Source organism: Ascaphus truei, chromosome 3, assembly GCF_040206685.1.
Source record: "Ascaphus truei isolate aAscTru1 chromosome 3, aAscTru1.hap1, whole genome shotgun sequence".
In the NCBI taxonomy this organism is placed as follows: domain Eukaryota; kingdom Metazoa; phylum Chordata; class Amphibia; order Anura; family Ascaphidae; genus Ascaphus; species Ascaphus truei.
Window position 1 is genome coordinate 245,651,887 of NC_134485.1, and position 24,668 is coordinate 245,676,554.

The 24,668-nt window shown below is 43.2% G+C and overlaps 1 protein-coding gene across 2 annotated transcripts in view; it reads right to left on the reverse strand.

Annotated features, from left to right (window-relative positions):
- The window catches only part of ATP10A (ATPase phospholipid transporting 10A (putative)), a 214,056-nt gene that overhangs the window by 41,158 nt on the left and 148,230 nt on the right, over positions 1-24,668 (reverse strand). For both annotated transcript variants that reach the window (XM_075590558.1, XM_075590559.1), the window contains exons 11-12: positions 15,346-15,449; positions 4,554-4,680 (exon numbers count right to left, since the gene is read on the reverse strand). In XM_075590558.1, the coding sequence (XP_075446673.1) occupies positions 4,554-4,680; positions 15,346-15,449 (231 nt within the window). The remainder of the gene's footprint in view (positions 1-4,553; positions 4,681-15,345; positions 15,450-24,668) is intronic.

Here is a 24,668-nt window from a genome sequence, read left to right on the forward strand (position 1 = left end):
TTTCTGCATTGACTAATGACCCATAGGATTAACACAGCAGGGGTCCCTGGCAGTCCCATTCAGTTTGTTAATCTGATGGGCCATTAATCAATGCAGAAATTAGTTTAAGGCAACTTTAAGGCATGTACCCAGCATGTACCTGGGTGTACCTAGGTCTTTTTGGCGATTGCCACTGGTTTGTGTTAGAATAGTCACAGTCTCTGCTGTACCAAATTCTATTTCTGATTGTAGGGATAGACGGAACCTCTGTCTGCTTCCATAATGCTGCAATCTTGAACCTCGTTGCAGTTGCAAAATGAGCAACTAATCTGCTCTGTATTCTGGATAGCCCCTCTGTTGGCCTGTTAAGGAGAAACAGCCAGGGATACAGTCGAATTGTGAGGCCCAAAATCCTCTGTAGCCAATCTCGAATTTGTTCCCATAGGAGCAGCACCCGAGAGCAGGACTACAGCATATGTAACAGATCTACTTCCCCTCCACATTGTTTTAGACACATTGGGGAGTAACCTGGGATAAATTCAGCGGGGTGCGGTACCATCTCATTAGCACATTATAAGCGTTCTCCCCTAATGTCGTACAGATCGAGCTTTTGGCCGTAGCCAGGAATATCTCATCCCACTGCTCTTCCTCTAGCGTATTAATGTAAATGTTGGTGCCCCGGAAAAGGAGGAGGAGGATGACCTTCATCCTGTCAGGGGTAAATTAAACTTAGGTCTCGTGGGAGGGGTAACTCCATTACCTTAGCGATTGTAAGGGATGGGTTAACCCATCCCTTAGGAGGCCAAACCACCGACCTTTTACCCACCCCCTCTACCACGAACAAACCGGGTACTGCTATTTAACCCCTTTATTACCTTAGTAGTTAGCCACAAGGGATGGAATATATATATTTATTGTTATTTTAGTAACATAGAATTGAAGCAGGGGGTCTCTGGATCTGAACCGCATTAATTTCAGGTCTGGGGACCCCCTGTTTCCCGAGGTACAGGCCCCAGTATGGAGTGCCAGTTTAAATGTCCTGGTTACATAGGACGTGGCGTGGGACATTTAAACTTCCAGAGACACTGGAACCCGATACGGTGAGCCAAACCAGACACACAAGAACTTGAAATAGTTTATGGAATAGAGTTATAGAGTCAGCATGGAGGCTTAATGGCTTGATATTTTTGCCTTAGTTCTAAATAAAATTGAGAAGGGTTTGGCAACTTTTAGAAATATTTAACTCTAATGCTTAAGTCATCCATCTTTGGATCATAAAAAATGAATGCAGGCCTTTTTTTTAGGTCAAATATTTCAGTTATGACTATATATTATAGTCACCAGTATATACATATGCATAGATACAGTTTTCAAGACTGATAACCGGTCATTCGTAAAGAAGGAAACAGGTAGTGGAACAAGTACAGAACCCCCAGGATATCTACAAGTTAAATCAGCTTGACTGAGACCTCTTAAAGCACTTACCTTTCTATGATAGCAAAGGTTTGTGCATACAGTATATCTGATTACCTTTTTATTGAGGTTTAGCAAAGAAGAATGAGGCCCCATTATAAATCAAAATATAAAGGAAACATTCCAATTTATTATATTTTTTTTTTTATATATAAAGATACCAATTACAAACATTTAACCAATAAAATGTATCACTGCTATTAGTTACATGGGAACATTTGGCATAACAGTAAATATTAGGGAACATAGAATCCTTACCCCATAGGGCTTCAACATCAGAGGTAAATTAGTAGAAAAGGACAAACAGGTATAAAGATAAATATGCACTAGACATCACAGCATATTTGCATATTAGCAATTCTATTTCGAGTGGGTTGTGTTCATGCTATTGTTCCTGCATAGAGCTATTGGTAAACACTGATGGAAAGAGAGTTCTAGAAGTAATTAATGCATGCCACTTACTCACAGGGCATGTTTGTTGACTTTTATACATTGAAACACTGTTCTCTTCAGCAGACAAAGAAGTAGCACTCCCAAGGCCTTGTAAATTTAAAAAAAAAAATAAAGCACATTTATTGTGAAGACATGGACGTTTCGGTACCCAACTGGAACCGTTGTCAAGATTTCCTGACAAAGTTCCCAGGTGGGCACCGAAACGCTGATCTCTTCCCAAAAAATTTGCATTTTTTTTAATTTAGAAGAAGACCTCATGAGTGTCACTTCTTTCTCTGCTGAAGAGAATATACTATTGCATTTTAGTTCACACCGATGGGCGATTGCAGAGCGCCCGAAGCTGTTTCATGGCGAGTGCACCTTTTCTTTGACTTTTGCCAATACAGATCAAAACATTAACATGACATTTTGAATAAAGCAAAGGTTGCCAATACAGGTGAAGCAAGGCTAACATGCACAATCACGTGACTGTGGCGGTGGTAGCAACAAAGGATTAATGCTGCGGGGTGTCCCATTCATAAGCAGGGAGCCCCAGCAGCTCCATCGGGGAATACACTGTCCCCGGCTCTGGGGACCTTTGCTTGTTTGTCCGCGATGCTGAGGACAGTAAGTCTTGTTACATCTGTATGTGTTGTGTATATGTGACACTGAAGACTCAATATCTTTGAAAACAGAAATGCACCACCGCCCATAATGCTTTTAAGCATGTTGACTTGGGGTTACATTTGATTTATAATTAAACTGTTGTTTCTCATGCATATAAAAAGATCACACACACACACACTTTTGCCTATTAAAAAAAAAAAAAAGCATAAATTCAATATCAAAGCTTATTGGGCCATATCTATGAAGCAGTATTCTGCAATAAGACACCTTACAACCACATTATTCTAATGTGTCTTCTAGCGCAGTTACACTGTAGATCCACCTACTCAAATCTCTATATTGCCTTCCTGTTACATCTTATATGTTCTGCAAGCCACATTAAGGCATGACCAAATTTGCAGGTCCTAAAACTACCTGATTAAAATTCTTATTTACCTCTATATTAGGAGACAGATTGATCACATTGGATCTGTCCAAACCAAGCAACATGAAAAAACCCTGCTAACTTGTAAAGTGGGGAGGGGCGAGCTTAAAATATTTTAAGCTCGCCCGTCCCCACTTTCCAAGTTAGCAGGTTTTTTTCATGTTGCTGGGTTTGGACAGATCAACGTGATTATTCTCCCTCCTAATATAGAGGCAACTGAGAATTTTAATCAGGTAGTGTTAGGACCTGAAAATGTGGTCATGCATTGTTGTGGCTTGCAGGCTTATGATGCTTTGGCAAAAGGGTTTAACTAAATGACCATTTTTCAAGAGAATATATAGGTATTTCACTGTGTATTTTTGTCATATTGGATATACCTTTGGGCTTTTCTTTTTTTGTTGTATACATTTGGCCACACCCAGCAGCACTCCTTTTGACACATATATATATATATATATATATATATATATATTTATTATGTGGTATGTTTCGGGGTTTCTTGAGCTTGCTGGGATTCTGTGTGTTTATTAACCTTTTCCAGCTGGTCTCAGCTGTTTGGAGGTTAGTGGCCCCTCCCCCACAGGGTTTAAGCTCACCCCTCCCCACATTCCAAGTTATCAGGTCTTTTTCATGTTGCTGGGTTTGGACAGATCCAATGTGACCATTCTCCCTCCTATTATAGAGGTAAATGGGAATTTTAATCAGGTAGTGTTAGGACCTGCAAATTTGGTCATGAATTGATGTGGCTTGCAGGCTTATAATGCTTTGGCCAAAGGGTTTAACTAAATGGCCCCTTTTTAAGAGAATATATAGGTATTTCACTGTGTATTTTTGTCATATTGGATGTAGCTTTGGGCTTTTCTGTCTTTTGTTATATCTTATATATTCTACAAGTTTTTTTTACCTTTCCTTCTAGACATTACACACCGTTGCAGCTTCCTTTAGACCATGTTTCCTGGTATAATTTCCCATTGTCCTATCTTTATTTTACCTATCCCCTTTTCTCTCTCTGTACTTGCTTTTAGCAATAGTTTTCTACCTGTAGAAAATGTGAACGTTACTCTTATTTTCATTGAACAGAATTACACATATTTTTAATTATTTGCATGATACAGACAAAGAAAATAAAAACGTATCAGTGGAGTAGCAATTGAACTGCTTGCGGCCAAATGTAATTGCTTATTCTGCCAATGATTAGAACCACCCACCAGTGATTGTGATTAAACTTTCTTCTATTCAAATTAAGAACAAGCATTGCTGGTATTTGCTAGAAAATATCCAGGGCAAAGGAATCTAGGGAATCTCAATATAATTACATCTACCAGTCTGGGTTAATCATTACATTGTGTTGTAATGGTTCCAAGAAAACACATTCTCAAACTGGATTAATTAACAAAGCCTAAGATTGTTTGACTGATTAAGGAAAACGGGCAAAACACTTCACTTTAAAGCGAATGAGCTGTAATATCCTATATTACTTATATTAAGATACTCCTCAACACTAAAAGGTTATTCATTTTGAGGTTTAATTATTGACTAAAGTAATAATTAATAAGCAATAAGTTTAAGCAATAAGCTAGAGCTATATTAATACGCAAGATAAATATAATATACACACCAAGCAAGTGCAGATTGGTCTCCAGGCGAACTGCAGATTGGAACAGTAGTTCTTCACGATTCTCTAATGAGGATTCAGCTTGCAAATGAAATTTCAACCAACAAGCGTATTCTTCCTTACTGAGAACCTATTGGAACAAGAAAGATAAAAACTGTATTATTTAGGGGAAATCCCCCCCCCCCCCAACATAGTCCAAAAGGAATAACCCCAGCTGCATACATTCTTAACTTTGTTTAGATACCAAAGAGGAAGATGTTGAGAGTAAAAAAAAACAAAGTGGCAACCCACCCCAGCAAGTTTAAATAATAATAAATGTTGACATATATTACTTTTTTTTTAAAAGTTTTAAAACCATGATTTTCTTAATCTCTAGTATTTTACCAATGTAACTTTTACACTGCACAGGGCTAGGGGAAGAGCTCCATTTTAACATACCAGGCACTTCAATTGTTAAACGCTTATATCTCTTCAACGGAGCATCAGATGGAAAAAATAAAAGCTGTGTGGGAGAGTGCAAGAAGAGGTATCTTAAAGTAAAAAAAAATAAAATGCAAAGAAAAAAAAATATTGCTTAGCACAGCATACAAATTAGCTGTCACCAATTCATTATCATATCTGCTTTACGGCATTCAATGTAAAGCGAATGTGAAGTTCGTGACGTGGTTTGAGTGACATTACAGGTTAACGTCTCAAAGAACTACGCAGATTGACAAGGAACAGCGTTCCAACACATTATTGAAATGAATGGCAGACTATAAATCAGGGATGGCCAACTCCAATCCTCAAGGGCCACAAAACAGGTCAGGTTTTCAGGTTATCCCTGCTTTGGCACAGGTGGCTCAATCAGTGGCTCAGTCGTTGACTGAAGCAGGTATATCCTGAAAACCTGACCTGTTGGTGGCCATTGAGGACTGGAGTTGACCATGCCTGCTATAAATGGTCTATATTATTTATTGCCACTCTCTCATCACTTCAGAATACACAAATAAAACTTGGAACATTTTTCACAGTGATCCTGTATTCAAATCTTAAAACATCCTCAACTTTTATTTTTACATGGGAATTAGTAGTATTCATGATTTCCTTGCCAAAACTTACAGAGGCACTTGGACACACATACTCACTCAATAAAAATGGTACATTGGTGTACAGTATATATGGTATAAAGAACAATTCTGTGATCAGATGGACATCTTTAAACACGTCTGCCCCATTGGCAAAACCATTATGGGAAACAAAGCAAATTTATAACATGCTCATAGGATACATTGATAAGAGGCAGAGACAAAGGGACCATTCTAATACATACATAACTGGGACAGGCCTGCACAACCTGGACAGCCTGTGCGGCCCGCGACAGCTCCCTCAAACCCCCCCCACTTCACCCCCCCTTCCCTGGTAGGGAAAGAAGGAGCGCGCTCCCAGCAGTGTGTGACAGCGTGCTCCCTCCCTCCCTCTCCCGCTCCAGCAGTGTGTGACAGCGTGCCCCCCCCCTCTCCCGCTCTAGCATTGTAGTGCGACCCGGAACTGCTAGAGCGCGCATCCCTTGCGCTTTTCCTTGCCGACATCTGTTGCCGCCGCCGCCACCTCTGCTGCTGCCGCCGCCGCCGCCGCCGCCATCAGGTAACATGGGGGGGGGGGGGGGGGGGTAGTTCATCCATGAGGGGTTGGGGGGGCTGCTGAAATGGGCTGGGGGGCTGCTAAAATGAGATGGGGGGCTACTGAAATGGGCTGGGGGGCTGCTGAAATGGGTTGGGGGGCTGCTGAAATGGGTTGGGGGGACTGCTGAAATGGGTTGGGGGGGCTGCTGAAATGGGTTGGGGGAGCTTCTGAAATGGGCTGGGGGGGCTGCTGAAATGGGCTGGGGGGCTGCTGAAATGGGTTGGGGGGGCTGCTGAAATGGGTTGGGGGGGGCTGCTGAAATGGGTTGGAGGGGCTGCTGAAATGGGTTGGGGGGCTGCTGAAATGGGTTGGGGGGGCTGCTGAAATGGGTTGGGGGGCTGCTGAAATGGGTTGGGGGGAGAGATGTGAGGTGCAGGGGGGAGAGAGATGTGAGGTGCAGGGGGGGGAGAGAGATGTGAGGTGCAGGGGGGGAGAGAGATGTGAGGTGCAGGGGGGGAGAGATGTAAGGTGCAGGGGGGAGAGAGATGTGAGGTGCAGGAGGGGAGAGAGATGTGAGGTGCAGGGGGGGAGAGAGATGTGAGGTGCAGGGGAGGAGAGAGATGTGAGGTGCAGGGGGGAGAGAGATGTGAGGTGCAGGGGGGAGAGAGATGTGAGGTGCAGGGGGGGAGAGAGATGTGAGGTGCAGGGGGGGAGAGAGATGTGAGGTGCAGGGGGGGAGAGAGACGTGAGGTGCAGGGGTGGCGAGAGACGTGAGGTGCAGGGGGGGCGAGAGACGTGAGGTGCAGGGGGGGAGAGAGATGTGAGGTGCAGGGGGGGAGAGAGATGTGAGGTGCAGGGGGGGAGAGAGACATGAGGTGCAGGGGGGGAGAGAGACGTGAGGTGCAGGGGGGGAGAGAGATGTGAGGTGCAGGGGGGAGAGAGATGTGAGGTGCAGGGGGGAGAGTGATGTGAGGTGCGGGGGGGTGGGATGTGTTTGGTGTGCGGGGGGGTATTATGTGTATGGGTGAGGGGGAGAGATGGGGGTATGAGAGATCGATGGGGAGTCTCACAAAGGTTGATGATGAGGGTTTTTGGGGGAGATATGAGGATGATGATGAAGGGTGCTTGGGTAGATATATGAGGATGATGATGATGATGATGATGATGATGATGATGATGAAGGGTGCTGGGGTAGATATATGAGGATGATGATGATGATGATTTTACCCGTGCGGCCCCAAACATTTTTCCTTGGAGCAGTTCGGCCCTTCTCACTGTACAAGTTGTGCAGGCCTGAACTACGGTATCAAGACACTCAAGGTATGAATGAGGGAAATAAACTCAACTGTTTACTTTCGAGAAAATAAACAAATATATATTTTTCTTCATTTTAAGGCGAATCCTGCTGTTCCTCAATAGACTTCTTGTTTTTTAAATCCCTATGTGTTTACCTCATTTCAACACAACATACAGAGAACAATTTTCTTAGATTTTTTCTCATGGGCATGTCTGAAGAGAGGATGATTTTAAGCCTAAATTTTAATTATGCATATTCTCTATATTTATATATATATCTATACTGTATCTATCTATCTATATATATTCGCCATGTAACTAGTTAAAATAAGTAATTTAGTATAAAGTTAGAAATTATATTGGAAAATAATAAGCTGACTCTGCAAACATAAGCTGAATACAGCCAGGTATATGTTTAATGTCTGCTACAGTAAGTTGCTAGAGTTTGGCTTCAAAGTTTAATTAAATAGTAATAAGGCCATACAATAGAGATGGGTCTTAAAAGATAAGGAACTATGTTACTTAGTGAAGGAACAAAGAAGGATCTTCTAAATTAGTACATATTGCTAAATGAATGACCATTGGTTTAAACAGTGACGATTGACTAAGAACATTTTGGGCTGACTGAGAAAAACAGGTGATTGCTATGTTTAGACAAGAGAAATGTATAAAGATTGCATTTGAATGTATAGATTTAGAATCATTTAACATTCAAGCTAAGAACAAGCAAGCAAACTCTATAACTAAATTCTATATGCCTGAATGATGTAACCAACTAAAATTATGCTGTGAAAGATGTTTTCTATTGTCGCTTATTAAATTGATAAAAGAACCAGACCATAGACTATTTGATATATATATTGAAAGGTGGGACATTTATATGCACCTGTCTAATGAGCAAATCTTCAATGTCAGTCATCCAGGTTTATATACTGTAATGTGTAGACCAAGTCAATATATTGTTTTTTTTATGTTTTTTGCCCTCCATTCTTGTAGTAATTTTCTTTGGACTGAGCAATATATTTTGCATATGTATAATGTGCTGTTGCTTGAATTTTTGTTCTTCCTGGGTATAATGATTTCATGTTTAACAGATGGCGAGTGTTGCTTGTTCTTTATTACACAATCTTTGGCACCATCGGTTGGCACTGTTAGTGTTTTTGTGATACTTTTTGTATGGGCTGGCAGGGCTGCATTTATACCTTGTGTTATAAAGCATTCCTCAACATGTCTGGCATTCCGTCCTAATGATATCAGTCTAATGGGTCACACATTCACATAGGCAATGTTATAAGCGGAGATTGAACTGCTAATAATTCACCTGCACTGTGACAACTTGTTTTACGGCAGTGATGGGGGGGTTATAAATATTGCTGATCAACATTCCCTCGCTGCACTTGATGAAGTGTGTAGTTTGATCCCAAATCTTGTTCTATGCCCTCCACCTTAGTAAAAAGGCATATAAGAGTTCCAGATGCACATGGCTAACCTGGTAATGTCATATATAATATCATTCACAGTATTTGAGCCCAACAGAGAGACGTATAAGAGTTTCTGTATACACCATGGCATTTCTGCTCTTTGGTTGTAATCAAGAACTGATACACCCACAATGAAATGCCTTTTCAAATACTAAAATGTTTTCTCAGAATCCTGAAACTTTACAGTGAAGCATCTTCCTCTAAAATGTTGCAGAGCTCACTTCTGTTGTCTTAGACCGTGATTAAAGTGGCGGTGCGCGTGTGTGCGATGGCATGCGCCGCCGGAACAAATGAATGTAGAGCATTGAAGGCACACGTACTGTATGCGACCAAGTGCACGATTTTTGAAAATACAGTTGGATTTGTTCTTGCAGTCCAACAGCCACATCAAGTGATCGGTTCAGCCACTGAACCGCTCAGGTGACATAACGACCACGCCTCCACCACTCCTCCCAATTACCTACAGCCTAGTTAATGTTTTGCGCGCCTCACAAGCTCGGTCGTGCACGTGCGGCCACTATAATTGCGGCCTTAGGCACTGAACGATCGATTCACCACCAAGAAGCAGTGAAGCAATTCCATAAACCCAGTTGCTTTACAGGATTGTTGTAAAACAAACAAAAAAAAATAACACATTGTGCAAATGTTTGTATTCTCATTGGTGCACTTCTCCAGTGCACAACATTTCCATAAGTGTCCTGCTAAATAATTATGTAACAAGTCTCTGCTCCAGAATCCAGTGCATCACAAAATTTCTAGTGCATGATACATTGATTGTACATTTACTTATAATCTTTATTGTACATACCAGTGTGACGGTAGGGGTAGCCAGCCTCACATAATAAAGGTAAAGCCCGGCTGGCTGCCCCAATACCGTGTGTAATGGCCATCTCTGTGAGACTCATTTTGGCCAGTGTCTGAATTGTTTTGTGTAACCCCTTCCAGAAACGAGCTATAAATACTGTGTGATGTCTGGAAGGGGGAAAACTGTAAGAATTGGGGAAAGGGGACACTAACATTAAAAGTGTACTTTTATTCCACATGTTAGAATGTAGCATGTTCCTCACAGTTTGTAAAGCAGCCAGTAATGTGATTTATATGTTGTAAGCATGTGACGGTTCAGGGGATTCCTGCTTCTCAATGTGTCCCCGTCACCCCTGTTCTCCCTGCCTTTGGCCTTCCTCCTCTGCCTCCTCGTTCATCTCTCCCTTCCTCCTCCCGCACCCGTTCCTCTGCGCCCTGTCCGGACGCACGCCCATCCGTCACGTGCGTCCCGCGCAAGGTGCGCGCTTATCTCCAAACTCCCGATTCCTCCCGCGGCGCTCATCGCTCACGGCGCCCCTCGATTCCCTCTCCTGCCACGTTACCTCCTTCACCTGCTCCTCCTGCCCCGTCGCCGTCCTTGGCGAGCGCCCCCGCGGCGCGACGCTCCTCATGCTCCCTGGCACACACTGTGCACGCGCATCCAGCCCTTAGAGAAGGCGCGCGCACACGCTCCACTTGTAGGTCTTCCCGGAGCCCTGGTTCCGCCCCTCATAGTGTGCAAGCCATATCCCTGTCTGATTTACCTGTCTCCTCCCTCTCCTTCTGACCTATCTCTGCAACCCCTCACTCCACCCTCTGCTCCTCCTCTCTCTCTCCCATTGGTGCTCCCTCCTTTATAATCCCTGTCTGTCCTCTAGCTCATTGCTCTGCATAGCTTCTTGTGACCCCTGTGTGTGCAGTCTCTATGCTTGGCTCTCCTATCTCTTTCAGTGCTGGTTCCTGTCCCTGTTTACCTCTGGATCTCCCTGGCTTGAACTATGCTTTGAATTGGATTACCCTGCTTTCTCCTGCCCTTGGACCCTGCATTCGGATACATTTACGCTGCCTTCTCCTATCCTCAAACACTGGCTTATGGACTTGATTACGCTGACCTCTATTACCCCTGAACTCTGGCACACGGACATTACTATCCAAACTCTCATACCAAGGACATTGCAAGTATCTGCTAACCTTTTCTCTACAGGCCCGGCAACGCACTACCACACTCCGGGCACGCCCTCACTGCTGTGGGTGCGTGTTATAACCTTACCCACCTCAGTACTGGGGACTGGCCAGGTCTGCGGGCATACAGGCGTTACAAAGCATTTCTCTGTATCCAGACCCAGTAATTCACTTAACTGGGCTGTCTGCAGAGAAATGCCGGGTCGTGACAAAAGCCTGGGAGCAGCTAATTGCTGGGCAAATGGTGAGCGGGGTAAGGGCTTAGCATCAGGTCCGGGGACAGGATCTCCATTGGGTAGAGCCTTTGTTCTCCGCAGACACTGAGGAGCCTACCCAGCGGGAGTTACAACACTTGCCAAGGGAACTGTTTGCCGGGTCTGAGCCCCATAGGAACAATTCCCATTGGCAAGTTTGAATTCCCTGCTGCCCAGCAGCTCCGTCATCCAGGGGTGGTCCTGAGCACCTAAGCCGGCCCCCTTCCCCCATTGCTGCAGCCGGACGAGCCCTCGTCCTCTGATTGGCTGCACCGCCACGATCCACTCTGAGATTGGCCGGCGGCTCCGGCTCCATGGAAATTATAGCCAGCGAGGGCTATGGAAGGAGAGCGTCTGGAGCAGGGAACCAGACAAGTTTTGGAGTTGATCGGAGACGCGGCTGGCTGGAGATTTGAAAGTGCTTTGTGCGAAATAGCACTGATCTCAGCGAAGAAGCACCGATGAAGCACGGGACGTGAAGCGGACAGGATAAACCTTCTGAAGCAGGCTCCTGCATCTAGTTGACGCTAGAATCTTCCCCCTAGACCCCCAGTTGGTGAGTGTTTCACTGTGTTTATGTATTTTGTGTGGTTGCTGGCTTGCCAGAATAAACTTTAATTTATTCAATAATCGTGTCCTGTCTGGTGATAGTGATCCCGGTGGTTTAGGTGTTAAAAGTGCTGGTCCCCCGGGACAACCAGAATGCACATAGTGTAGGTACTGAACACCTTCTTGCATATAAAAGCATTATAATGTCTTCTTTTAGCAACATTATGCAGTGTATAATATCACACTATTTCAAAAGCTTCAGATGCTGCACCCAATAAAAGGAATGCAAGTTCCTGCAACTTGTGATTTTGAGCACCATGTACTTTGCTTAATCTTGTTAATGAACAAGTATTTTGAATTATTGATACTCGAGTGAAGAAGAAAACACGATGGGTGTGCTTGAATGTTGAATAAGCCAGAAAAACTTGATTTAAAGACTAAATAAACATATTGATCATGCACTAAAAAAATAACAGAAAAGCTGGGCTACAGTGGCAAGAAAAAGTTTGTGAACCCCTTAGGATTTTCACATATTTCAAACCTAAAATGTTATTAGATCTTAATCTAAGTCCTAATAATAAAGATAACCTGATCAACCAAATGACACAAAAATATGTTACTTTTTCAACATTTATTTATCCACAAATGATTCAACATTCAATATCCATGTGTGAAAAAGTATGTGAACCATTAGATTCCGTACCTGGTGGAACCCCCTTGAGCAACTAAGCATTTCCTGTAACTGCTGGTCAGTCTCTCACATTGGTTTTGAGGAATTTTGGCCCATTCTTCTTTACAGAACTGCTTCAACTTGAGGGCTTCCTTGCATGGAAAGCTTGCTTCAGGTCCCGTCACAATATTTCAATAGTGTTTATGTCCGGACTTTAACTAGGCCATTCTAAAAAGCAGATTTTTTTTTCTTCTGCAGCCATTCTTACGTAGATCTGCTTGTATGTTGAGGATCCTTGCCTTGCTGCATGACCAACTTTTGGTTCAGCTGCCGCTCACGGACGGAAGGCCTGACATTCTCCTCAAAAATCTTTTGATACAATACAGAATTCATGGTTGTGTCAATGATGTCCTGAAGCAGCAAAACAGCTCAAACCATCAAACTCCCACCACATGTTTGTGGGTTAGATTGAGGTTCTTCTGTTCAAATGCAGTGTTTGGTTTTCGCCAAAAAGAACGTTTCTCATTGAGGCCAAAAAGTTCTACCTTTGACTCGTCTGTCCAGAGAACATTGTTCCAGAAGTCTTGTGGATCATCTACTGTATGTGCTCTTTGGCGAACTTCAGACGGACAGCAATGTTCTTTTTAGAGAGCAGTGGTTTCCTCCTGGCTATCCATCCATGAACACCATTCTTGTTCAGTGTTTTTCTGATAATTGAGTCATGAACACTCACATTAGCCAAGGTGAGAGTGGCCTGTAGATTCTTGGCTGTTACTCTGGGGTTTATTGTGACTTCCTGCATGATTTGCCGGTTTGTTCTTGGAGAGATTTTGGTTGGACGACCGCTCCTGGGTATAGTGAACTTTCTCCATTTGGTTACCCCCTTTCCCCCAACACATTCAGTACAATAATGGGAAAATTCCTATTATCCATATCTGGCTTTATCAGGATTTCCCCGATAAAAATAAAACAGTACCCAGCCAGCATAAAGTAAATGAAAGTTGTACTTACCACTGCCAGTATGAAGGCCGTCCTCGTCTTCCTCCACATCCTCTGCGTCTTCTGTGGGCAGCAACATTAAAATAAAAAAAAACTAACTACTGGCCACTAAACCCTTAAATATCTTAGCGGTTAGTAATCGCTATGGTAATAAAGGGGTTAACCCCCCCACCCCAGCTACTAACCCAGGCAGCCTGTAACAGGGGACTTATCCCTGTTCACAAAGGTGCCTCTAATCCAGCAGTGTGGTGGTTAACTGCTGGTAGCAAATTAACTAGCACCACCTGCCTGATTACAGGTAGTAGAAAAAGTCTGCTTTTGAGACAGGAAGTAACTCCTCCCTAGCTCTGACTGAGAGCTGACCTTTGGAGAGACAGAGCAGAGGTTCTTGAGTCCCAGGAGAGACTGACCAAAAGAAACCCAGATCTCTGGAGCTGAGCGGTCTTGAGCTCTGCACAGCAGAGCTGAATTCAAGACACAGGGAAAACTACTGCACCTGAAGCTGAACCAGGAAGTGAGATTTTCCCTCCAAGAAACAGATAAGACTTTTATTCTTAAGAGACTGCTTATATCTGCTTATTTTCATGCTATATGTTTTGGGGCTGCGAGAACTGCTTGACTAAGGGAGATGTGAACTAATTGCATAGGATTTCACTAGAAATACTCCCAAGTGAATGGAAGCTTTGTTCCCCCCCCCTGTGTTTGGATTATTTCCTGATGAAAAGGAACAGGCACAATAAAACCTATTATAATTTCACATTATAAAGCCTCCTAATTGTGTACCTCTGTGAACGTCCGTCCACACGGCCTAACGACTCTCCCGGTGGAACTACACCCATCCCCACCCCCCCCTACCCATTGATTGCTACAGTGGTAAACCATGACCACAATATGGGCATGGATTTGCACAATGGCAATAAATGGGCAAGTTAAAAAAAGAACCACAAAATCAAACACATGAAATTTAAATAAAAACAAGCATTGGACAATAAACCAATTGATTGAGACTATGATAAACAATGCCCAGATTGCCACAATGACAATGAATGGGCAAGCTAAAAAAAACAGGCATCAAATACAATACATTACAATGAAATAAAAACAAACATTTGCCAAAAAATGCATTGATTGTCAATGTTTTTATCTATACTCTGAAAGGGGCACCAATAAACACATAGCCAGGCAATGGGCAAGCTAAAACCAAAATGCTAAATTAAATAAAAGCCAATCAAGGTGTTTCTTAAGTTTGCCGGGCTTCACCCTCATCATCCTACTGTGGCACCAACTCTTGACCCATGACAAAATGCTCCTCAACAGCCTGATACGAAGAAGTCCATGGTCCTCTGTTGGTTGACGAAACGTCTCCGATGAGTTCTTCAGTTTTCCTTTTCTCTTTGCAATCCAAAGGGGCCAGGAGATGTTGCTCGGACGGCGTCTTGAACTCAAATGAGATGGGACAGGCCATATATAAGGCATGTGACGTTACATTTGACTGTCAAATGGTACACCCCCAATCCGATTGGTTGGTGTACCATGTGACAGCTTCCATTTTTTTTAAGTATGTGACATCATCTTAAAGGGAGGGAAGCCAGCCATTTCAGTGCGATATTGCCATGTTATATAAGCTTTGCAAATAGCTAAACATGCAATATCACTTTAAAAGGGCACTTAACCAGCATTAATGCACTTATCGAAGTTTAGTGAATTGGCTCCTTAGTATGCCAAAAGCCCAAACTTCATAAAAGACATACATTCTATGATTTGGCAATCAAATGGCATTTTCAGACCACAGCGTTCTTACAGAATAATTTAAAATAAGGCTTACTGAAAAAGTAATGCTGTATAGGTGCCCACATCAGTGACAAGGTGTGAATTTCAGTAGAACATAGCAATTTTGAAAGTCCAGACTAAATTCTGATGTCTTACAAAATTCACTTTCACTTATAGGTACTTACTCGTTTTGCAATACACAAAGTCCGCAATCCATCAACCGCATAGCAGTTCAAGAAATTCTGAGTTTTGGCTTGGATTTTTCTTTGGTACTTTCCTCTAGAGTCGTCTAAGTAAAGATAAACATATTACTAAATCTGCTAAGTGGAGAATTTTTTTCACAAACATAATAGCACATTACACTTCCACATAAAGTTGAAACAAATAAAAGTTATTCGTATTGCACCCTCCTAAACTCATATGTAAATAAACCGCCAACAAAAAGCAAGCTGCTAAATAAGTACTGTTATTTTAGCATAAACTGAACTACAGGAAATTGTAATATATATAGTTGTGTGAAAAAGAAAGTACACCCTCTTTGGATTCTATGGTTTTACATATCAGGACATAATAACAATCATCTGTTCCTTAGCAGGCCTTAAAATTCGGTAAATACAACCTCAGGTGAACAACAGCACATGACATATTACACTGTGTCATGATTTATTTAACAAATAAGCTGAACGTGGCCAAATATATACAACAAAAGACAAAAATACCCATTGCTGTATGCAATGTGACAATATACATACTGTAGTTATATACTTCAATGTTTGTATTCTCATGAGTAAGGGTCATTAGTTAAACCCCTTGGCCAAAACGTTATAAGCCTGCAGACACATCACGGTATAAGCAGTATGCAGTACGCAATAAAAGGAGACCAGAAGAGTTAAAGCCTCGTTGTATAGCAGGAACAAAAATAAAACCGAAAGAACTTCAAAGGAGAATGCACTTTTTGAACAGCAAATTACCATTTAGTTGGTAATTGTCTTCACCAAGAGTGGCCAACTCCAGTCCTCAGGGGCCACGAACAGGTCTGATTTTAAGGATATCCCTGCTTCAGCACAGTCCACAACTGAGCCACTGATTGAGCCACCTGTTCTGAAGCAGGGATATCCTTAAAACCTGACCTGTTTATGGTCCTTGAACTGGAATTGGCCACACCTGGTATTTGTCAAATATGACTGCTCGTATGAAGCTAATATGAATGAACAAGAATAAAAAGGCGATGTACAAATTAAATGGGGAAGAAATAGGTGAATCTTTAATTGAGAAGGATTTAGGAGTGCTTGTAGACAGCAGGTTTAGTAATAGTGCCCAATGTCATGCGGTAGCTGCAAAGGCAAACAAGACCGTATCTTGCATTAAACAGGGAATGGATGGAAGGGAAGTAAATATAATTATGCCCTCTATAAAACACTAGTAAGACCACACCTTGAATATGGAGTATAGTTTTGGGATTAAAAAAATCATATCTTTACTTTGGTTAACTTGAATGGGAGTTTTCTGCGGTTGACCACTTCGAAACATTGAATTACCCCCTAAAAGTCAAAGGTAGGACTTGATAAGCAACATGTGGCCAGGTTCTGGATCTGTAACACAACATAATACTGTAGAATAGATGGTTGTGCACTCCAAAAGCGAAAAGCAAAAAAATAAATAAAAAAATTAAAAAAAAGGACAAAATACCTGGTATGAATCCTCAACGTTTCATTTGAAACTCTTTTTCAAGAAGATTTTTTTGCTCTTCCTTATTTATGTTATGAGATTTCAGCCTTTGCTTGTATATGTTATGAGATTTTAGCTTTTGCTTGTATATGTTATGAGATTTTAGCTTTTGCTTGTATATATGATGAGATTTTTGCTTGTATATATGATGAGATTTTTGCTTGTATAGGTTATGAGATTTTTGCTTGTATAGGTTATGAGATTTTTGCTTGTATAGGTTATGAGATTTTTGCTTGTATAGGTTATGAGATTTTTGCTTGTATATGTTATGAGATTTTTGTTTTTGCTTGTATAGGTTATGAGATTTTTGCTTGCATAGCATATAATATTTTTGCATGTATATGTTATGAGATTTTTGCTTGGATAGGATATAATATTTTTGCTTTTACTTGTATAGGTTATGAGATTTTTGATTTTGCATGCTATTTTTTTTTAATGTCGGTGCGTTTCTGAATGTATAATATTTGGCATAAATCAGTGTGCAGGTTGTTTTCTCCCATTTTGCTTTTCAGGTCTTGGATGTGGCCAGACTTTAATATTTTTACTTAGGAAGCAAGTTTCTCTAAAGCTTTAACGCTTTAGATATGTGTACTTATTTGTGATACTTTTTCAACTAGATACCTGAAGAGTGCCACACACGGTTGCTGTCAAAATACTAATTTGCATGCTTGTCAATGTGGTGTACAACACAATGCTTTAATTCAATTACAGGTAAATGCATGCACAGTTCAACCATTATCAAAGGGTGTTCAAGCAGTACTTTGCACCCTGGAAACAAGGGAGATGAAAGGATTTTTCTGTTGTACACACCCAGACCTGTTTTTTCTCGCATCCCAGCCCCTCTCTGCACTTCTCATATAAACACATACAGTAGCTCTTTGTACATTCTACGCTAATCCCCCACAGCTGAAACATGATAGGGCCCAATCAGACATGCCGATTTTAAAAATGAGAAATACACAATCTACCGTATAATATATTTAAATACTTAATTGTGCCAACTGGAGTGCGACTGGGAAAGTGACCTCAAATATACAACAGTAACCAAAGAAGCCTCAATGCACATCCAATATCACAAATTATCTAGTGCATTTACACATTGTTTCTTCTCATACATTTTGGTTATTTAGATTCATAGATAATTTGTCACATTGGATGTGCTTTGGGGCTTCCTTGTTTAGTGTTAAGAGATTTAAAGAAAAAATAATGAAAAATACAAAATGTTTAAGATTTTTTGTTTCACTTGTTTCATTATTACTTCCTTTGTCCCCTCTTGCTTAAGTTGGCTTTGGAAATGTTGCCATGGTTTTATTTTTGTCCTGGCTGTCCATGAGTTATTGATAGTTGAGGACATTGATAATGGCTCATTCCTTTTACAATTGTGTCACTTTAGACTACAATAGAAAGGTGTGTGCAGCATCAATAGATGTCTGATAAGGTGATAAGACAAAATGGAAAGACATGCATATACCATCATGGAGTGTAAGCAATTTTCTAGAGCCAGAATATGCTAGTTGGTTTGTATTAGTCACTTCCATGGAGACAATTACATTCCTTGGAGACTTGATGGTAAAGAGGTAAGCATCAACTCAAAAAGAAAAGAATAAGGGATCATACAGTACAATATATTGTACTCTTGCAATACTCACCTTGTCAAAGGCCTGTGTGCCCTTTCTGGCTCCTTTGCAAAATCCTCACAGTTCAACCCACACTCGCTCCTTTGTTTGTATTGGATAAGCCTCCCCCACATTAAAAACAAGTTTCAATTCCCAAACAAAGTGTGGAAATCCAAATTTCACAAATGTTCATTTTCTTTTTAATTGGGCAGGTAAAGTAAGGAAGGTGAAGGCAAAGCTCGTCTTCCCATTGTTGCCCATATTTACTTCCACTGAAGGAGGCTTCGAGTCATTATAACTACAGTGATATGGCAATTTACATGAAGTCTTTGGCCCCGGACACGCTTACCGCTGGCGTGCTGAGGCGCGCTGAGGCTCAGGGAAAGCGGGTGATTTCCCTGGCCTTGCGGTTGCTTACCGCAAGCGCTCTCAGCAGCCGTCAGGGGGCGCTCCGTGGGCGGTCCGGGGGCGGGCGCGTCACTGGCCGGGGGCGGGCCAGTGACGTCACGGAGCTGGTTCGCCCTCATTGGGCGAACCGCTCACGTGACCAGCCTGTCTCGCCGGCAAGCGGGGGAATTTTAAATTCCCCCAAGACCTGCGCTTCCGCAAGTGCGCGGAAGCGCAGGTGAGCCCCTACTAAAGCCGCTCTAATTGCGGCTGTAGGGGCTCAGTGCTGAGCGGGAGCGCGCGTCAGCACGCTTCCGCAAGCACGCAGCAAACATGTCCGGGGCCTTTGGCATCACTAAACAGCTCTACCACAGATTACGTTACGATCCAAGCACAAGGAAGTAACAGGACTTATTACAAGTCACAAGGAAATAGCAATAGGCCTTGAACCAAAAAGAGCCAATTTACAAACTGCGCCATTATCACTAGATACTCTCAGTCTAGTCTCTGGTTGCCTTAACCTTAAATGACTCTAGCCTATGATAGAGTGAGGCCCTCTATTTACTATTATTCTTTAAAAAAATAATACATTAACCCATCCAAAAGGCTCTACAAACTGCTGTCCGCCACTAGAAACGAATGAAAAGGCATCCAACTAGAAAAGGTTGAAAAAGCCCTTCAATGGACCAACCAAAGATATTATGATAAGGGCAATAAGGCTGATAGACTCCTATCTTCCAAATTAAGAGGCATTCAAAAAAGTTCTCAGATAACGTCGATCAGGGGTGGGTCTGGTGAGATGTTATATAACGAGAAGAAAATAGGGGAGTAATTCACTAAGTTCTACACCAAACTCTATAATTTGAAGACTCAGGGGGGGACCTCGGAGTTAACGAGATTAGAGGCAACTTCGCACTATCTCGGCGACTGCGAACTCCCCACACTGACAGAGGAGGAAAACTCCTTCCTCAACGCCAAAATTACAAAAGAGGAGTTGGTATCCGCGGTAAAGTCTTCTAAGATATACAAAACACCAGGCCCTGATGGCTTTTCCAATGCATACTACAAAAGGTTTCTCCCAATACTGACCAACCATCTACTAAATCTGTTCAATTCATTTATGGAAGGGAACCCCATCCCCTCATCAATGTCCCTGGCAAACCTCGCCATTATTCATAAAGAAGGGAAGGACCCTGCGCAATGCGGGAGTTACAGGCCTATATTACTCCTAAATAACGATCTCAAATTATACAGTAAGATCTTGGCGAATAGTTGAACCCTATCTTGCCAAGATTAATAGACATAGATCAAGTGGGATTTGTCTCGGGACGTCAAGCCTCAGACAACACCCGGAATTTTTTTTAATATAATCGAACATGTTCACCTCACAAACTCCAAGGCAATGCTCCTGAGCTTGGACGCAGAGAAGGCATTCGACAGAATTGACTGGCTATTTCTAACTAAAACATTAGAAAAATTCAGCTTCAAAGATGCATTTCTAGAGGGAGTCCAGGCACTGTACCAAAATCCATCTGCAATAGTTAGGCTCCCGGGCGGAAACTCAGAGAGATTCCAAATAAAAACGATACAAGACAGGGGTACCCCTTGTTCCCCCTCCTCTTTGCTCTCACCATAGAACCACTGGCGGCTAAAATACGAAATAATATAAATATCAAAGGCGTAGCAATTGGAAATACAAATTATAAAATCTCCCTTTTCGCCGATGATATTATTCTGACTCTAAACCAACCCCAAACTTCCCTCCCCAATCTCCAAAGAGAACTGGAAGACTTTGGCAATATTTCTGGATACAAAATTAATAGTGAAAAATCAGAGGCCCTCAATCTAAGCCTCACAGAGCCAGAAGTGAAATTACTTAAAATAAACTTTGCGTATAAATGGAGCGTATACCTGGGAGTAAATGTATCAAGGGACTACCAATCACTGTATCAGTATAACTACCCAGCTCTCTTTGACAAAATCAAAAAGGATTTGAGCAAATGGGAAGGCTATCAGATATCGTGGATCGGAAGAATGATATCCATAAAAATGAATATACTCCCCAGATTGCTATATTTCTTCCAAACTCTCCCGGTCCATGTCCCTGGCTCAGAAATTAAAAACATCCAAAACAGGATGTTCCACTTCATTTGGCAAGGGAAAAAGACCCAGAGTAGCAAGATCAGTGCTATTGTCACCACGAGGGAGGGGGGGCATGGGAGTCCCGGACATCCACAAGTATTACCAGGCAGCCCAACTAAAACAAGCCGCACTTTGGAATTTTGACCCAACCCAACGATGCTGGCTCAAAATAGAGACACATTATGCCGAAGTGCCTTCTCTGCCGGCGTGCCTGTGGAGCATGAATAGAGGAGATATGCCCCCACAAAAATTTAAATTAGGGACGACAAAACATACCTGGGGGATCTGGCTAAAAACCAAGCTCAAATATAAGCTTTCTTCCCCTGGCACGCAGCTTACGCTAATATTCGGCAACCCCACATTCCCCCCTGGATGTAGATCAAGGCTATTTAATCAACTAAAGGTGAAAGGGATTAAGACAGTGGCTGACGTACTATTCCTGGGAAGGCTCCTGAGTTTTCGGGATCTGCGGGCTAAGTATGGGATGCCGGATTTGGACGTGTTTAAATACAGGTAAACCCCGTTATAATGCGGTCCTCGGGATCCACCCCGAGACCACCGCGTTAGTAATTGGGTCGCGCAATAACAAAATGGCCGCCACATCGGTGCATCATCACCCTCCCCCCGCAGCACCCTTCACCCCGCGGGGCAGGAGATGGGAGCGGGGATGTCCCTCCGTTCCCTGCTTCCCCCTGTCACAGCGTGACAGCACGCAGGGCAGGAGATGGGAGCGGGGATGTCCCTCCGGTTCCCGCTTCCCCCTGTCACCACGTGACAGCCCGCAGGGCAGGAGATGGGAGCGGGGATGTCCCTCCGGTCCCCGCTTCCCCCTGTCACCGCGTGACAGCCCTCGGGGCAGGAGATGGGAGCGGGGATGTCCCTCGGGTGCCCGCTTACCTCTGATCCCCCCCACGTGCCCGGTGCTCCCGCTGCCTGCATGGAGGTGGTAGCGGGGGGTTTCTTCTCCCCACCGCTGTCCCCGGTGCTCCCGCTGCCTGTGCGGGAGGAGGGGGGGGGGAGCGGGTGGTGGTGCTGGCCTTTCCTCTGTTCCGCCCCCCGCCCCCCCTGTCTGTGTAGAGTGAGAGAGTGTGTGTGTATGTATATATGGGAGAGAAACTGTGTGTGTATATGGGTATGGGTGTGTGTGTGTGTGTGTGTGTGTGTGTGTATATGGGTGTGTATGTGTGTGTGTGTGTGTGTGTGTGTGTATGGGTGTGGGTGTGTGTGTATATGGGTGTGTGTGTGTGTCTGTATGGGTGTGTGTGTGTGTGTGTGTATATGGGTGTGTGTGTGTGTATGTGTGTGTATGTGTGTGTGTGTGTGTGTATATGGGGGTGTATGTGTGTGTGTGTGTGTGTGTGTGTGTATATGGATGTGTGTGTGAGTGTGTGCAGTGAGTGCAGTGAGCAGTGTGTGCAGGGAGTGTGTGCAGTGTGTGCAGTGAGAGTGTGTGCAGTGAGCAGTGTGTGCAGGGAGTGTGTGCAGTGTGTGCAGTGAGAGTGTGTGCAGTGAGAGTGTGTGCAGTGAGAGAGTGTGCAGTGAGAGAGTGTGCAGTGTGCACTGTGCAGTGTGTGCAGTGAGCAGTGTGTGCAGGGAGTGTGTGCAGTGAGAGTGTGTGTAGTGAGCAGTGTGTGCAGTGAGAGTGTGTGCTGTGAGCAGTGTGTGCAGCGAGCAGTGTGTGCAGCGAGCAGTGTGTGTAGTGAGAGTGTGTGCAGTGTGCAGTGAGCAGTGTGTGCAGTGAGCAGTGTGTGCAGTGAGCAGTGTGTGCAGTGAGCAGTGTGTGCAGTGAGCAGTGTGTGCAGTGAGCAGTGTGTGCAGTGAGCAGTGTGTGCAGTGAGCAGTGTGTGCTGTGAGCAGTGTGTGCAGTGAGAGTGTGTGCAGTGTGTGCAGTATGCAAAAAAAAACATTTAAAAAAAAAAAAACGGGAGCCACGTGAAAACCGCGTTATAACCGATTCGCGTTATAACGGGTCGCGCTATAACGGGGTTTACCTGTACCTCCAAATCAGACACTTTATTCAAAAAATATCCCCAAACCCAGAGCTCCCCTCGCTCACTAAATTTGAGAGACTATGTAAACCCGATGGGGACCAAAAGGGACTCATTCATATCAGAAATCTATTCGATGCTAGAAACAGGGGAAGGCCCAGTAGAGCATGATTACATGCTTAAATGGGCCGCTGACCTGAACGTACCCATTGAGGAGGAAGACTGGAAAGAAATATGGGAAGCAGCCTCTGCGACGTCCATATGTACTACCACAAAGGAGAACATCTATAAGATACTCTTCGATTGGTATTTAACTCCAGTGAGACTGCGACAAATCTACCCTCTGGCAACAGATCTTTGCTGGAGAGGCTGTGGTCAAAGGGGGGACATGGCACACATCTGGTGGTTATGTCCAGAAATTAAGAAATACTGGACTATGGTCCAAAATTTAATATAAGAGGTCACGACCCTTGAGCTACCTATTGATCCACTGACCTACCTGCTTGGGAGACCGACTGAGGAAATTGGCCGACCAGTAAGGAAATTAATCTCCTTTATTCTCACTGCGGCGAGATGCGAAGTTGCGGCCTCTTGGAAGAAGGTAACTGTAACAGGGGAGTAATCCCTGTTCAAGTAATGTGCCTTTAATCTATCAGTGTGGTGGTTAACTGCTGGTAGTCCATTAATAAACACCACCTGCCTGATTTAGATTGCTTGCAAAAGCCTTTCTGTTGAGACAGGAAGTGACTCCTTAGCTCACTTGTGGGCTGAACTTTGGAGACAGAGCAGTGTTCTTGAGTCTCCCAGGAGAGACTGACCAACGGAACACAGATCTCTGGAGCTGACCGGTCTTGAGCTTTGCACAGCATAGCTGATTGCAAGACACCAAAAAAGACTTCTAAACCTGGATGCTGATATTTTCTGTGCACGCACTGGTGCGGTTCCAGGAGAGCAGAGAAGCTTACTCTACAGGAGCTAACAGATAAGACTTTCATTCTTAAGAGACTTCTTATATCTGCTTATTTCATGCTATGTGTTTGGGGCTGGGAGAAATGCTTAACTAATGGAGATGTGAATTAATTGCATAGGATTTCACTAGAAATACTCCCAAGTGAATAGAAGCTTTGTTCCCCCCCCCCCCTGTGTTTGGATGATTTCCTGGTGAAAAGGAAAAGGCACAATAAAGCCTTATTATAATTTCACCTTATAAAAGTCTCCAATTGTGTACCTCTGTGAACGTCTGTCTACATAGGGTGTCCGAAGTGAGATGAGAGGTGTCTTTGTAGTTAAAAAGGACCGGAGATTTTTATGTGAAATTTTTTTTGTTATGGTTTTTGTCTACAAACAGTCTGAGCAACTTAGAAAAAAAAAAAAAAACCTCATGCAGCAGAGATCAGAGTTAAAGGGACACACCACTGAAACTTACACTGCATTGAAACTTACAAAACCACAGATGGACTCTTTGCCCCAATCCCAAGAGGAGAGAGACTGCTGAAATAGCTAATCCTTATTTGCCTATCACAAAGTGTAATATGGTCATTGAAATAGGGGTTTTGCCTTCCAGTCATAGTCAGGGTTCAAGGAGTGAGTCAGCCCTTAAAAGGGATAGGTGTTTGTTTTTTGCAAAAGTTTCGCTGAAGCAGTGAG